This window comes from Salmo salar, chromosome 13 (genome assembly GCF_965601325.2).
Source record: "Salmo salar chromosome 13, fSalSal1, whole genome shotgun sequence".
In the NCBI taxonomy this organism is placed as follows: Eukaryota; Metazoa; Chordata; class Actinopteri; order Salmoniformes; family Salmonidae; genus Salmo; species Salmo salar.
This window is the reverse complement of record NC_138303.1, coordinates 23,920,786-23,936,647: the sequence shown is the minus strand read 5'-3', so window position 1 is coordinate 23,936,647 and position 15,862 is coordinate 23,920,786. Positions and strand designations below refer to the sequence as shown.

The following is a 15,862-nucleotide window of genomic DNA, read 5'->3' as shown; positions in this document are numbered from 1 at the left end:
GACTGAAAACAATTCATAACAAGGACAGTGGAAAGTAAATAGTGGCTGTTGAGGAAGACAAGCATCATTGCAGAGTGTATATTTAAGATGTCCTCTTCGCCAGCATATACTGTAGACCTGCTCTCTAATTGTTATGATTCCCCACTCTTAATAACCCTCCTCCAACCTCCTTTGTATTTGGTCTTATTGACGAGAGGTGAAGGAAGGAAGCGCTTGCCTTAATTATAGTCTAGTGCCTATAAGCATCGCACAAGGGAACTCCATTAGGGACAGAGCGCCTCCAGAACATTGTCACGAAAAAAACAACTGCCAAAAAGCATGGCTGTTTAAAATGTGAACTACCCACAACTTTAACACCCTGCAAGTGCACGTAACATGAGGGAACAGCAGACTAGACCTACAGTAACATGAGGGAACAGCAGACTAGACCTACAGTAACATGAGGGAACAGCAGACTAGACCTACAGTAACATGAGGGAACAGCAGACTAGACCTACAGTAACATGAGGGAACAGCAGACTAGACCTACAGTAACATGAGGGAACAGCAGACTAGACCTACAGTAACATGAGGGAACAGCAGACTAGACCTACAGTAACATGAGGGAACAGCAGACTAGACCTACAGTAACATGAGGGAAGAGCAGACTAGACCTACAGTAACATGAGGGAAGAGCAGACTAGACCTACAGTAACATGAGGGAACAGCAGACTAGACCTACAGTAACATGAGGGAACAGCAGACTAGACCTACAGTAACATGAGGGAACAGCAGACTAGACCTACAGTAACATGAGGGAACAGCAGACTAGACCTACAGTAACATGAGGGAACAGCAGACTAGACCTACAGTAACATGAGGGAACAGCAGACTAGACCTACAGTAACATGAGGGAACAGCAGACTAGACCTACAGTAACATGAGGGAACAGCAGACTAGACCTACAGTAACATGAGGGAACAGCAGACTAGACCTACAGTAACATGAGGGAACAGCAGACTAGACCTACAGTAACATGAGGGAACAGCAGACTAGACCTACAGTAACATGAGGGAACAGCAGACTAGACCTACAGTAACATGAGGGAACAGCAGACTAGACCTACAGTAACATGAGGGGAACATGTGTCACCTATCAGCGAGTCCTTTTTTTCAATGCACATATTTAAATATCTGAATCATAGAGTTGTTAGATATAAAGAGTGCTATAACTACATTTTAGTCATTTAGCAGACGACTTACATTAGGGCTGTCACAACCTGATCTGTTTAACCTGTCTTGTGATTGTCTCCACCCCCTCCAGGTGTCGCTTATTATCCCCGGTGTATATATCCCTGTGTTTCCTGTCTCTCTGTGCCAGCATTTTTCCTTGCTCCGATTTTTTCCCAGTCTCTTTTGGTTCTAGTCCTCCTGGTTTCCACCCTTGCCTGTCCTGATACCGAACCCACCTGCCTGACCACTCTGCCTGTTCTGTCTTCAAGCCTGCCTATCCCCTTGTACTGTTTGGACTCGGATTTGGTTACTGAACCCCTGCCTGGCCTGACCTCGAGACTGCCCTTCGTCTGGTACTGTTTTGGACTCTGACCCGGTTTATGACTCTCGCTTGTCCCTGACCTACCTCTTGCCTACCCCTTGGATTAATACATTTCGGGGCTCAACCATCTGCTTCCTGTGTCTACATTTGGGTCTCGCCTTGTGTCCTTATAAGTGCATTCATCATAAGATAGCTAGGTGAGACAACATATCACAAGCGTAACAACAAAGTAGTTATCAGCAAAGTATAGGAAAAGACAAGTGCAAATTCTTATCGTACTCCACAGGTGGGTCAGATGCGACAGAGTTTTCTAGATTCTAAAGCTATCCTATTAGAACACATCCACTCCATGTACAGTATTTTACTCATTTAGAAGCTCTCCCTCATCTGCTTTTACATAGGCTTCAAATGAGCACAGAATTAATCAAATCACAACTCCACTTTCACCGTCTTACAGGGTTAGCGAGCACTGGTCTTCCGTAGGCTAGAAAAACCAACAAACACATGGTTTCTCATCTGCTGTGCTGGGTGCATAATTAATTGGTCCCCGTGCAGCATGTAGACCTATGTCTTTACACACTGTGACTACAGTGTGAGGCGCGGAGACGACTGCAGAAGAGGAGGCCTCACAGGTTAGACATGCTCTGCTGTTAATTGTGCTTCTGTCGCTAGCCGTGTCCCTCACAGAAGAGTACTTTAGCAAGTAATCACCCCCAGTCTGGACACCCGCTTTAAATGTCTGTTCTCTGAATCAAGTGGGGGGTGGATAGACCCCGGTCCAGGCCCTGAGTGATGTTTCACAGAAGGACCTAACTTCAGTTCTGCAGAATGTCCCTGATGTGGTTTAACTAGATAAGCTACAGTATATCTCCTACGTAAGGTGTGGAGGTTTGGCTAGAAATCAGTAAGATCTTGTTCTATGAATTAAAGGTGCTTGTATTTCCGCTAGGCTTAGGCAGTACGTATTGACAGGGGTCGCGTTTTATATTGAAAGTCAGTGTTTTCTGCTTCAATAGGTGATCAGGGACATGCAACCATTGTTTTCCTTCACAGAAAATACATCAGTGCAACATTCGGCAGAAAATAGCTTAATTTTCATCAGAATACAACAAAAGTGCAACGCTAATCAAGTACATGAGTTCCTTAGAGCTCTGGAGCAGGTTGTTATCAAGGATCTCTCTATACGTTGCTCCGTTCATCTTTCCCTCGATTCTGACTAGTCTCCCTGCCGCTGAAAAACATCCCCATATCATGACGCTGCCACCACCATGCTTCACCGTAGGGATGGTGCCAGGTTTCCTCCAGACATGATGCTTGTTATTCAGGCAGAATAGTTCAATCTTGGTTTCATTGGACCAGAGAATCTTATTTCTCATGGTCTGAGTCCTTTAGGTGCCTTTTGGCAAACTCCAAGTGGCCTGTCATGTGCCTTTTACTGAGGAGTGGCTTCTGTCTGGCCACTCTACCATAAAGGCCTGATTGGTGGAGTGCTGCAGAGAAGGTTGTCCTTTCTGGGGTTTTTTGCTAACATTTCTAAAAACCTGTTTTCGCTTTGTCATTATGGGATATTGTGTGTAGATTGATGATTAAAAAAATACGGAATCAATTTTAGAATAAGGCTGTAACATATCAAACTGTGGAAAAAGTCAAGGGGTATGAATACTTTCTGAAGGCGCTGTATGGGTATCTGAGCTATGTGTTAGCTGTTTGAACAGAGTGCATAATGTTCCCAGTCCAACGGCTTCGCAAATGAGGATAATATTGTTTCCATTTTAGAATTAGGCTGTAACGTATCAAACTGTGGAAAAAGTAAAGAGGTCTGAGCTGTGTGTTAGCTGTTTGAACAGACAGTGCATAATGATCCCAGTCCAGCCGCTTCGCAAATTAGGATAATATTGTTTGCGCTCCTCAAAGATTCCATCAGGTGCGGGCGGGACCACGAGTGCATTAATAAATGTGCGCTTGAGGGACGTGGTGAGCTCACAAGGCGCATGAGAGGCACCACATCTCGCACCTGTGACCGCGAGGGGCTGATCTAGAGCCTTCTGGCCATCTATTCTTAATGTGGTTTTCTTCTTATTGACTCACAGCACAGGAGCATAGCTATATTACCATAGAGTTAAATTCGATGAGAATTTTGGAAAATAATGACAACGCCATAATTGGAAATAAAATACAGATATGGGGGCTGTAGCTAGTAGGTTTATGAATGAATCCAAACATTTTCATCATTGACATTTAGTGTGGGACTAATCTTAACAAACCACTAGTAAGGAAAGCCACACTAGCAAAATAAGTAAATTATTTTAATCGGTGTTCTGCCAAATTATCACACTCACATATGATAAGAAGATTTATGAATGAATCCTCTCTCGCAGTTATCATCATCAAGTGCCAATTTCACTCCCTCAGATTAGGCTGGTCGGCCCAGCTGGCGCCCAAGAGAATAACCGGACATCGTCCTCTAGAGGTTCTAACTGACTTTAATCCAATTGCGCACGAATTTGTGACATCATTTGAATCCTATGAAAGGAATCCTATGAAATTACTACAACGTGGTTGGCGTGACGATGGTAACCACTGACTATAAATGGCTGGACTTGTTGTATCTGCACATACCTCTAAACTTGGCCTCAACCGGTCTCCAAGCGCTGCAAGAGGCAAAGAACAACCTTTCTAGTTGGTTTGCTGCAATTTAGGTTATTGAAGGTGCTGTGAGTGACACTAGCCAGAAAACAAATCTAAGGTAAGTTTGGGTCACTTCAATTCGTATTTTTGTACATGGACGTGCTCCCAAAAATTATTTGCAAATATCTATTCCAAAAAAGGAATTTCCAGTTTTACGCACCAATATTGAAACGTATTATGTGCGTAAAACAGATAGAAAACTCAAAATTCGTTATGCAACGCCAAGTCAATGAATTATTATGCAACCTGCATGCTTTTAAAGTAGTATATCTCCACTAATAATGATATATTCTCTTGTTTTAGAACGACTAGCCAAGTTACCATGAAGTCCGCCTGCCTGATCATTCTGGCATCTCTAGTGGTCTGCAACCTGACATTGGCTCGAGGACAGGGCATCCCCGCCGAGGAGGAGACGGGGGACCGGCAGACTATAGACGATATCATCCTACAGAGAGCCGAGAGCCTCCTGCTCCGCTCCATTCTCAAAAATATAGAGGATGAGGATGGCGCGAACGGTGCTTAAGTTGCTTTTTGATCTATTTGATGTTTTTGGCAAAGTGGCCGCGTTTGACAAGAGAGCTGTGGTGTTTTACAATGAATTACAAAGCAAAGAAATGAACACATACACCAAATGGTGCAGTGAAATGTGCTGTTTTACAGGGTCGGTCATAGTAGTATGGAGCAAATTAGGGTTAAGTGCCTTGCCCATGGGCACATCGACAGAATTAACGACCTTTCGGTTGATTAGCCCAACGACGCTCTAACCGCTAGGCTACATGCCACCCACTGAACACACAAATTCAAGTCATGCCTTTTTATGCCTGTTTATAGTAACTTGTAGGAAGACAAATCATTCGATTGTATAGTTTCACAAAGACAGATAAACTAAATTATTTCGATTTGATGGTATTTATACAGAAATAACCCACCATTTCCAATATGTTTTATTCGTGTTTTGTGCAAGATTAACGTGAATAAATTAATAGATTATCTTATTTGTTCGGATGAAAATCAATTTGGAGAGGGCAATCTGCAAAGCGCGCGTAAAACGCATCCAATATTTTCCCGCAGTTTATCCTGGCACCAAAGCACACAGTTTAATGGTGGAAGAATGAAAACAGAAAACATACAAACAGAAAAAAAGTTTTACATAGATTATCTCAAATATATTTTTTCTAACTTTCACAAGTAAATGCCATTAACACGTTGTGTGTTCAATTGGAAATGCATGTACGCATGTCATAACAAGTGGTGGTAGATTGATATTTTCCGCTGTCCCTAAACTAATAATGTATTAATTATTTTTACAGAGGGATTGACCTCTCAGCCAGAGTGGCTGGTGAAGCGGCAGCATCCCGGTAAGAGGTACCAGGAGGAGCTGGAAAAAAGGCAACACCCTGGAAAGCGAGAGGAGGACGAGGACGAAGACTATGGTGAGGTTCAGAAAAGACAGCACCCGGGAAAACGCGAAGACGAATTTGACTCTTTTGTGGAGCTGCAGAGAAGACAGCATCCAGGCAAGCGTTTAATGCTGGAGCAGATTACAGAGAACCCCGCATTTCTAAGTGAACTCTCCAAACGTCAGCACCCGGGCAAGCGCTACATGATGTACTACAGCAAGCGCCAGCATCCCGGCAGGCGAGAGGTGGACGAAGAGTCAGACGCAGGGGACCTCAAGGAGTTGGAGAAGCGCCAACACCCCGGCAAACGCTACTTGGATAACACGAGCCCGGATTTGGGCGCAAACAGTCCCTGTGACGTGCTGGACCCTGGCTGCAGTAAGGCCAACCTGTTGCTCCAGCTATTAGACAACGTGAACAAGAGTCGCGAGGAGAAGAGACAGCACCCAGGCAAAAGGTCCGCACCTGTCGAGGATTTGACGGAACAGGAGTAACAAGCGGGGCTGGTGGGTGCTGTGTGAGAATTACTGTGATGTAAAGAATAAAATGTGTAAATTGATATAATTAATGATTTATTATGAATATAGTACGGACCCCTCTATCACGGGTAGACTACTGTGTCTCTGGAAAGCTGCTTTTATGATGAATATCCAGAAAACACGCTCAGAAAGCATCTAGATCGAAAAGTTTAAATTAGATATCATTTTTTTTGCGGAAGCTTGTTGGTAATTACGCACGCTGATTGTCAAAATGATTAACGCTCATATGGATTTTAAGTTAATGAGTAGCTGTGTTGGTTGCTGACCATATCTTCTTGTAATGAGATGCTCAACCATATATTCTTTTTCCAGATGAAGCCCATGTGGGGAAGAAATAAAGACTAAAGCGACGGGATTAGCTATTGGCTCTGCAGTCTGTCTGTCTGTATCCAACTGAGGACGCAGGCTCGGAATCTGCTCTCTTCTGTCTGACCTTGAATTGAATAGGCTAAGTGTAATTTTCAGAGTTATATAAAACAAATGTGTTATATACGACATATTGACCTGTAGTTTGTTTTATGATTTAGGCCTAATGCGTTCGATGTAAAATATAAGTGGATATACACTTGCAAAATGGATATACACTTGCAAAAACCTGCAAAATAATTTAGTGGGTCTCTTGATTACTTTTCTACTTGAATATTCTTGCATGGTATAACAACTGATTAATTGTTGTGCATTTTCTGTTACTTTTGCCTTAAAGCCTATTATGACTCTACAACTCTATACATTAAAACGCATTGGTACAGATGACTGAGGTTTGGTCTCCTACAGTATGTTTTTCGTTTGACATTCAGAGAAAGCCTCTATCCTTAGCCTAGCAATGTACATGCGATGGTCCATTAAATATTTTAACCCTCCCCGAGGGTTTTCAGGTGCAGTGAGCTAGCCTTCCTGCAAAAATATGGAGACCAATGTGGTCGAACTAACAAAGCAATTACAGCGCAATCGTTCTGCGCACGTATTAATGAAAGTAAATTGATAGCAGACCGTCTGCTTGTCAGTTACGCTCGCCTCTCATTTAATTGGCCTCATTCCATCAATACCTTACCAACACTTTTACCCGAGTCTGTCTAAGGCACTCCATCTCAGTGCAAGAGGCGTCACTGCAGACCCTGGTTCGATTCCAGACTGTATCACAACCGGCCGTGATTGGGAAACTCAAAATATACACACACTATGTATACAAAAGTATCTGGCACGCCTTCAAATGAGTGGATTTGGCTATTTCAGCTACACCCGTTGCTGACAGGCGTATAAAATCGAACACACAGCCATGCAATCTCCAGAGACAAACATTGGCAATAGAATGACCTTACTGAAGAGCTCAGTGACTTTGAAGGTGGCACCATCATAGGAAGACACCTTTCACACAAGTCAGTTCTTAAAATGTCTGCCCTGCTAGAGCTGCCCCGGTCAACTGTAAGTGATGTTATTGTGAAGTGAAAATATCAGGATTGCAGAGTGCTGAAACACGTAGTGTGTAAAATTCACCTGTCCTCACTCACTACCGAATTCCAAACTGCCTCTGGAAGGAACATCAGAGGAAGCTTCATGAAATGGCTGAGTAGCCCACACAAGCCTACGATCACCATGCACAATGTCAAGTGTCGGCTGGAGAGGTGTAAAGCTTGCCGCCATTGGACTCTGACGCAGTGGTAACGCATTTTCTGGAATAATGAATCACACTTCACCATCTGACAGTCTGACAGAAGAATCTGGGTTTGGCGGATGCCAGGAGAACGCTCCTGCCCAAATGCATAGTGCCAACTGTAATGTTTGGTGGAGGAGGAATTATGGTCTGGGGCTGTTTCTCATGGTTCAGCCCCTTAGCTCCAGTGAAGATAAATCTTAACGCTACAGCATATAATATCATTCTAGATGATTCTTTGCTTCCAACTTTGTGGCAACAGTTTGGGGAAAGCCATTTCCTGTTTCAGCATGACAATTTCCCCGTGCACAAAGAATTGGAACGCCGACTGCGAGCCAGGCCTAATCGCCCAACATCACCTAATTAATGCTCTTGGGGCTGAATGGAAGTCCCCACAGCAATGTTCCAACATCTAGTGGAAAGCCTTCCCAGAAGAGTGGAGGCTGTTATGGCAACAAAGGGGAGACCAACTCCATATGAATGCCCATGATTTTGGAATGACATGTTCGACGAGCAGATGTCCACATTACTTTGGTCATGTAGTGTACAACTCATCACGACCCACACATAGTTCCTACATTTCAGTCAGATTGCCCCAGAGCTTGTTGCTATATCAAGTCACTTTGACTTTGAAGAGTCAGGCTGTTGAGCAACAGATGCCATCTGTTAACTGACAGAAATAGGCCTGAATGAGAGCATTATAGACCCAAAGACTATGCATCCCAGATGAGTCTAATTTGCACCAAATATCAGAGGATGGGGTCTAATTTAGTCAAAGAGAATTCAGCAAGCAACAAGCTTTATTAAAGACACAAAGAGAGAGAGATGGAGAGGGGGGGTGGGAGACTGAGAGGGGGGTGGGAGACTGAGGGGCAGAGATGGAGAGAGGGGGAGAGGGGGAGAGAGAGGGAGAGGGGGGGCGGAGACTGAGGGGGAGAGAGGGAGAGAGGGAGAAGGAGAGAGGCAGAGAGTGAGTGAGAGATAGAAAGAGAGAGAGAGAGAGAGAGAGAGAGAGAGAGAGAGAGAGAGAGAGAGAGAAAGAGAGAGAGAGTGGGAGAGAGAGGGAGAGAAAGAAGGATAGAGAGAGAGAGAGAGAGAGAGAAAGAGGGATAGAGATAGAGAGAGAAAGAGGGAGAGAAAGATGGATAGAGAGAGAGAGAGAGAGAGAGAGAGAGAGAGAGATAGAGAGAGAGAGAGAAAGAGGGATAGAGAGAGAGAGAGGAAAGAGGGATAGAGAGAGAGAGGGAGAGAAAGAGGGATAGAGAGAGAGAGAGAGAGAGAGAGAAAGAGAGAGAGAGAGAGAGAGAGAGAGGAGAGAGAGAGAGAGAGAGAGAGAGAGAGAGGGAGAGAAAGAGGGATAGAGAGAGAGAGAGAGAGAGAGAGAGAGGGAGAGAGAGAGAGGGAGAGAAAGAGGGATAGAGAGAGAGAGAGAGAGAGAGAGAGAGAGAGAGAGAGAGAGAGAGAGGGAGAGAAAGAGGGATAGAGAGAGAGAGAGAGAGAAAGAGGGATAGAGAGAGAGAGGGAGAGAAAGAGGGAGAGAGAGAGAGAGAGAGAGAGAGAGAGAGAGGGAGAGAAAGAGGGAGAGAGAGAGAGAGAGAGAGAGAGAGAGAGAGAGAGAGAGAGAGAGAGGGAGAGAGAGAGAGGAGAGAGAGAGAGAGAGAGAGAGAGAGAGAGAGAGAGAGAGAGAGAGAGAGAGAGAGAGAGAGAGAGAGAGAGAGAGAGAAGGAGAGATAGAGAGAGAGAGAGAAAGAGAGAGAGAGAGAGAGAGAGAGGGAGATAAAGAGGGATAGAGAGAGAGAGAGAGAGGCAGAGAGCGAGAGGGAGATAAAAAATGTACTATTGTTTATTTCACTTTTGTTTATTTTCTATTTCACTTGCTTTGGCAATGTAAACATATGTTTCCCATGCCAATAAAGCCCTTGAATTGAATTGAGAGAGAAAGAGAGGGAGAGAGAAAGAGGGAGAGAGAGGTTTATAAAGTGGGAAAGAGAGAATAACTGTGAAAGTAACCTAGGTTGTTGGTGTCTGGGCGATAAGAGGAAGTGAAAGGAGTTGCTTCTTTCCTATACACTGAACACTTTATGTGTCACTGTTTCCCTCCTTCTTATCCTCTATACTCCCTGAAATGCCTTGAAGACAAGTTCTTGTTGCGTGGGAGAGAGATGGGGTTTGCTTACAAAGACATTTCCAGGGCAATAATATCTTTCATGATGGACCTGCCACTTGTTAGTTGTTTTTAAAACCCTCTCTTTTAACAGTGTACCTAAATAATGATTCATGTTCTCTCTCCCTCTCTCTCCCACTCTCTCTGTCTCTCTCCTTCTCCCTCTCTCCCCTCTCTCCCCCTCTCTCCCTCTCTGCCCCTCTGTCTTCCACTCCCTCTCTCTCTCTCTTTGTGTCTTTAATAAAGCTTGTTGCTTGCTGAATTCTCTTTGACTAAATTCGACTCTATCCTCTGATATTTGGTGCACACACATCAATCTCAACCCGTCCATGAGCTAACACTTTTTTTCTCATGTTGTTACTCTAAAAGCACTCCAACTAGCTGAATCAGACAGCCGATCCCCATAAAGCAACAGTGATGACGCATAATACACATCTGCTCCAACAGATGTGCCCATAGCCAATCACATTTATCACAGACATGGCTGAAGTAACACATAAAAAAGTACTTAAGTACTTCATTACTAACTCTCCTCTCCACCTCACTACTGTAGTGATAGGAGTGAATGCCAACAGAGCAGCCGTGCCCAACTCTCATCACCACTCATCATGTCTGTCTCACTGGATACCTGGAAGTGTGTGTGTGTGTGTGTGTGTGTGCGCACATCCATCCGTATGTGTGTACATGCGCACGTGTGTGTGTGTGTGCGTGCGTGCTTGTCAAACGTGATCAACGTTTTGTTTTGATATCCTACTTTTGTTTGTCTAACGCCACACTAAACGCTTGAAGGTAATGTTGTTTAATGATAACTAAAATCACATCTTGTTCATTCCTGTTTGTCATCCATCTAAAGGTCAGAACGTATTGAGACAATGAAACCAGAAGAGCAAGTATTATGTTCTTCATTGAGGGAAAACCCCTCCCACTCCAGAGCTGTGTGTGTGTGTGTGTGTGTGTGTGTGTGTGTGTACAGTATGTGTGTTTGTATGTGTTTAAGAAAGAGAAAGACCGAAAGAGAGAGAGAAAGAGAGAGCGATTGAGTGTACTGGGTTTGTAAGATTAGACAGTGGGAGGGGTAGTTTTGAATAGGCAAAGCTCACACCCCTGGGAAATACAACATTTTCAGCTTGGCTGCGTGAAGCCGGTGACAAGAAAGGCTACGGCAAACTGCAGATGACAGCTGATCTTTAGTCTACTTGCGAGATGCACGGTAGCCAACCGTGTGTAACTTATGTAACTATTCTGAACTAGTTTTCCAGTGTCAGTTATATCGGGAACCGCAGTTGTCTCGGCCAGCATGGACAGTGAAGCGCGGGCGAACGGGGAGGACATCACTCTCAACAAACTAGACGACATAGAAGTAAGTTAAACATTCTAACCTCAAGACTCAGGTTGCTGTGGCGGGGTCCTAGCGCATTTTTAACTGTGTCATAAGCAACTAAATCGGACGTTGTACATTTTGACTGAACATTCGGATTTGGGCTACAAGGAGATAAGTTGACCCACTGGGGGAAAAAATGGTAGTCCCGGATTTATATTTACTATGTTACGTCTACCCCCGAGTCCAGGTTGTGTTTCCACATCATTTCAATCAATGTGGTGACGTTGAATCAACGTGGAAAACTGATTTGATTTGGAGAAAAAAATCATCAACGTAAGGGTATTTAGTCTCTTTTTCACCTAACCTTAAAACCTAAATCCAATGACATGGTGCATTTTTTGTTGTTGATTTCATGTTGAATTCACATTAGTAGACAACAAAAGGTCAATCAAAATTAGATGTTGAACTGCCGTCTGTGCCCAGTGGGGACTGTATAACTCCTACTGGTATGGAAACTTCACAATGTATTCCCCCAAGTCATTGATAAAATAACAGACCTACAATCCAATATAATTTACTGCTCCTAGTCTATTAGCTTCATTAAAGAGCATTCATAGCCTATAGTGGAGACATGAAGCGATCAAACCTTTTGACTACGGAAATCATTTCACTGTCTGGCTCCTCGCCATATTTCTCGCCTACACGAGGAGCTGACTATGCCCTTTGTGTTTCGGAGTGTCGCACCCACTTGTGACATCTCGTATTTACCTTTATCCGTACTTGACAATTCCCAACCCCACTTCCGTGAGACGATGTGGACACCCGTGTGTTGTGTAGTTATAGAACACACCCCTCTGCCGTAGAGGAAAGGCAGTGCCTGTACTTAATCCACTGCATTAGTGTGTGTGAGCATGTGTGACCCATAGCCTGATGGTCTACCCTCTAACCCACAGGCGAACCTCGACCGTCTTGACCCCTCTGGAAAGGTGTACCGGAGGATTAACATGAATCACTATGCCACTAAGAAGAGTGCAGCTCAGAGTATGCTTGATGTGGCTCTAATCATGGCTAACTCATCCCAGCTGAAGACTGTTCTATACATGGGGTCACAGTACAGATTCTACAAACCTCTCATAGTACTGCTGTCCATGTCTATTACGCTACAGGTTGTCGTAGGACTACTGCTGGTCTTTATAGGTTAGTAATACACTCTATCTGTCACTCATTCAGAAATACTAACACATAAACACGCACGCACACACACACACACACACACACACTATATGGCTATCTGTAAACAGGAAGGTAAACATGTTGAATAACCCTCCTACTCTCTCTCTCTCTAGTGAAGCATGATCTGAATGATGTGAGGAAACACTCAAAGCTGAACATGATGAACAACACAGCAACAGTATTTGTTTTCTTCACAGTCGTCATCAACATCTTCATCACTGCGCTAGGCTTTGAGGGTGCTGTGATAGGACTTCCAGAACACCAATCCTTCCTTCTGACCACTGAACAGAACCAGACCGGAGGCCTCTAGACCACAACCTCAGATCATCCTCTGACAACTGGCAGGTTGTAGAGCACAAGCTTAGCACAACCTGGCCTCAATTTAACCGGAGGCTTGCACAACCTGAACACAACATCAGCAGAAACCCGGAACCTAACCCCAACCAGTTCTCTCTACAGTGACAGGGCAGTACATGTGCAAAAGGTGTGCACCCTCAAAAAGTTCTACAGCTGCACCATCGAGAGCATCCTGACCGGTTGCAACCCCGCCTGGTATGGCAACTGCTCGGCATCCGACCGTAAGGTGCTACAGAGGGTAGTGCGTACGGCCCAGTACATCACTGGGGCCAAGCTTCCTGCCATCCAGGACCTATATACTAGGCGGTGTCAGAGGAAGGCCCAAATAATTGTCAAAGACTCCAGTCACCCAATTCATACTGTTTTCTCTGCTACCACACGGCAAGCGGTACCGGGGCGCCAAGTCTAAGTCTAAAAGGCTCCTAAATAGCTGAACAATCAATTCCCCCCCCCGCTACTCGCTGTTTATTAACTATGCATAGTCACTTTACCACTACCTACATGTACAAATTACCTTGACTAATCTGAACCCCCGCACATTGACTCGGTACCGGTACGCCCTGTATATAGCCTCGTTATTGTTATTTTATTGTGTTACATTTGAGTTTTTGTATCCTGTAAATAGGCCTTTATAAATGTGTTGTTGTTGTTCAGTTGTTTGGGACTCAATAGAACACAACTGCTGAATCCAAATAAACAACTCTTTGTGAATAAACAGCAGGAATTTCTGGACTGATTACACTACTCTCCCTTGGTCAGAGCCGGAATGAAAATGAAAAGGCAGTGTGTGTACCATGTTACGAACACTCACCAGTTCTTTGTCTGTGTGGCATTGAAGAAGTCCTGGTCTGAGATGGGGTCTGACAAGTAGGACTACAGAAGGTTGAAGGTTGAGACTTGTGGGCGACTCGTTGGTCATCTTCACCCCATTCTGCAGGAAGGCCATTGGTAACTGACACAGGGAAGAGGGTTACAAATGCACGGTAATGCATGGTGCCTACTCTACACTGGTTCACCAGGCTGGACACAGTTTAGGCCTACTGCACCATGCCTTGTGCGAGAGGTAGCTGCTGAGCAACAGTCTGAAGTATGGGTGGCAGGTCTCTAGGCTGAAGACCTCACAGATCTTCTCCAGGCTGGACATTCTCACTTCTCTCTCTTCCCTCCTCTCTTCCAGTCCACCATGAATATCTATCCTCACCACTCAGTGTTTGTGTGTGTGTGTGTGTGTGTCCAGGGGCGGAAATCCCGGGGGGGACGGGGGGGGATGACCCCCCCATCCTGGGAAAAATATGATTTGTCCCCCCCAATATATCACTGAAACATAACTATGTAATTTAAATAATATTAATAATACGCAATGAAAGCAATTGTGCTGATTATAGACACTTAATAGCGCGTTTTTAAGTTTCAAAAGATTGCAACCCCCCCACTCTTTGCCTCACAATGGTTTGATCCACTGCCAGTTCCTTAGCTTGCTAGGTAACAGAGAGGTCGTATCTACTGTCTGAAAGGCACTCAATGCACGTAACTGGCGTGAGGTTAATCCAGTCAATCGCGCACACACACTAGCTGAATATGCAGAGCTAGCGCGCAAATATTAACTATTAAGCTAGCTAGTACCTATTCCATTTATGTGGCGTCGTCAAAGATGGAATCAGCATGCAGATGATGTAAGTTAGTGCTTCAAAGTCCCTGTGATAAGGTTAGCGATAAACTGAAATCCAAACTGAACAGAACTACACTCTCTTCTACCATTGTCTTAAATATATTTAATGGTCTCGTTGCAAAAGCTAAATTGTCGCAAGTGAACTTTTATTTATTTAATTTCACCTTTATTTAACCCGGGTAGCAAAGATTATAGCAAACACCACTGAAACGGAATTGGTGCTCGCTAGCTTTGCAAATTCAGCTATTGTTGGAAGCCAGCCAATATGAAACAAACTATTAAAATTACAAAAGGTTGCAGCATATGTTGTGTAAATGGTGAACTCATACAGCTGTCAACTCTTGTCATTTTAATCCGTTTCACATTTGCTAGCTACCTTTTAGATCGAAGCCCAAATAGAATGATAAAAGATAAGATGATAGAAGCCCATCTCCTACTGTAAATAACCTACACACTGTGTGTGTGTGTGTGTGTAGCCAGCCAGCCCGGTAGAAAAATGGCAGAAAAATAAAAGACGGACATCAGAGTATTTTTCAGTACACCAAAACGCATAGTAAGAACCCTTGTAGCCTAATATCTCAAAGACTAGTTGATAAAATGTTCATAAGAAAGAAATGAAATTCTAATGGAAATGTTTCACAATGATGTCATTAGGCAGAGCAGGCAACAGATGGCACACAGACAGCAGAGTTGGGGACAGATATGCAGGGACAGACTGGCAGAGACAGGGAGTCTCAGGTAAGTTTGTTGAGTCTTTGTTTGGGAACATTATGAAAGGTTCTACAATTTTTTGACTTGTAAAATAGGAACATAATTGGAAAATGCCATGGATACCCCCACTCTCAACTTAAACTGGTGACTGAACTAAGATTTGTTAAAGGCAATGGTATTGCTGTTGTGTAGTTTTGGGTACCGGTAGTTAGGAGTACGGCAAACACCTTATTTCTTTGGTTCCTCAATATACATTTACCATATTACAATGTAGGCTATGTGTTACAGCACTACTTTTGGTGTCCCCCTCAGGAATTGCTCTTGAGAAAATTTCATGTAATTGTCCCCTCCAAAGTTGATATCAGATTTTCGCCCCTGTGTGTGTCCAATAACATGTGCTTCCTCTGATAAATGTCTCTCTTCCTATTGTAAGACAGGACAGACAGAAGTGAAATCCGGGATCCTTGGGACCTCCATACCCTAAACACTAACCCCTACCTAAACCTTTTTAAATGTAAACTTCGATGGGTTAGGGACGTCCCGATGTTCCCGGATAGCACGGTCGCAGACCTAGGGTCAGGGTGCCTTTTGGCTTC

General features: G+C 44.1%; 2 protein-coding genes across 2 annotated transcripts; both read left to right on the top strand.

Moving 5' to 3' along the window:
- Nucleotides 1–4,201: 4,201 nt before the first annotated feature.
- trh (thyrotropin-releasing hormone) lies at nucleotides 4,202–6,759 on the top strand. The gene is given in 4 exon segments (NM_001141172.1): nucleotides 4,202–4,279; nucleotides 4,525–4,736; nucleotides 5,532–6,127; nucleotides 6,473–6,759. Coding segments are annotated over 2 exon segments (777 nt in total). The 5' UTR covers nucleotides 4,202–4,279; nucleotides 4,525–4,543; the 3' UTR covers nucleotides 6,116–6,127; nucleotides 6,473–6,759.
- A 4,197-nt stretch (nucleotides 6,760–10,956) lies between these two features.
- Nucleotides 10,957–15,857, top strand: si:dkey-93l1.9 (Ninjurin domain-containing protein). Its single transcript, XM_014134834.3, has 3 exons — nucleotides 10,957–11,335; nucleotides 12,250–12,493; nucleotides 12,643–15,857. The coding sequence occupies exons 1-3, from the start codon at nucleotides 11,273–11,275 to the stop codon at nucleotides 12,837–12,839; spliced, it is 504 nt and encodes a 167-aa protein (XP_013990309.1). The 5' UTR covers nucleotides 10,957–11,272; the 3' UTR covers nucleotides 12,840–15,857.
- Nucleotides 15,858–15,862: the final 5 nt, after the last annotated feature.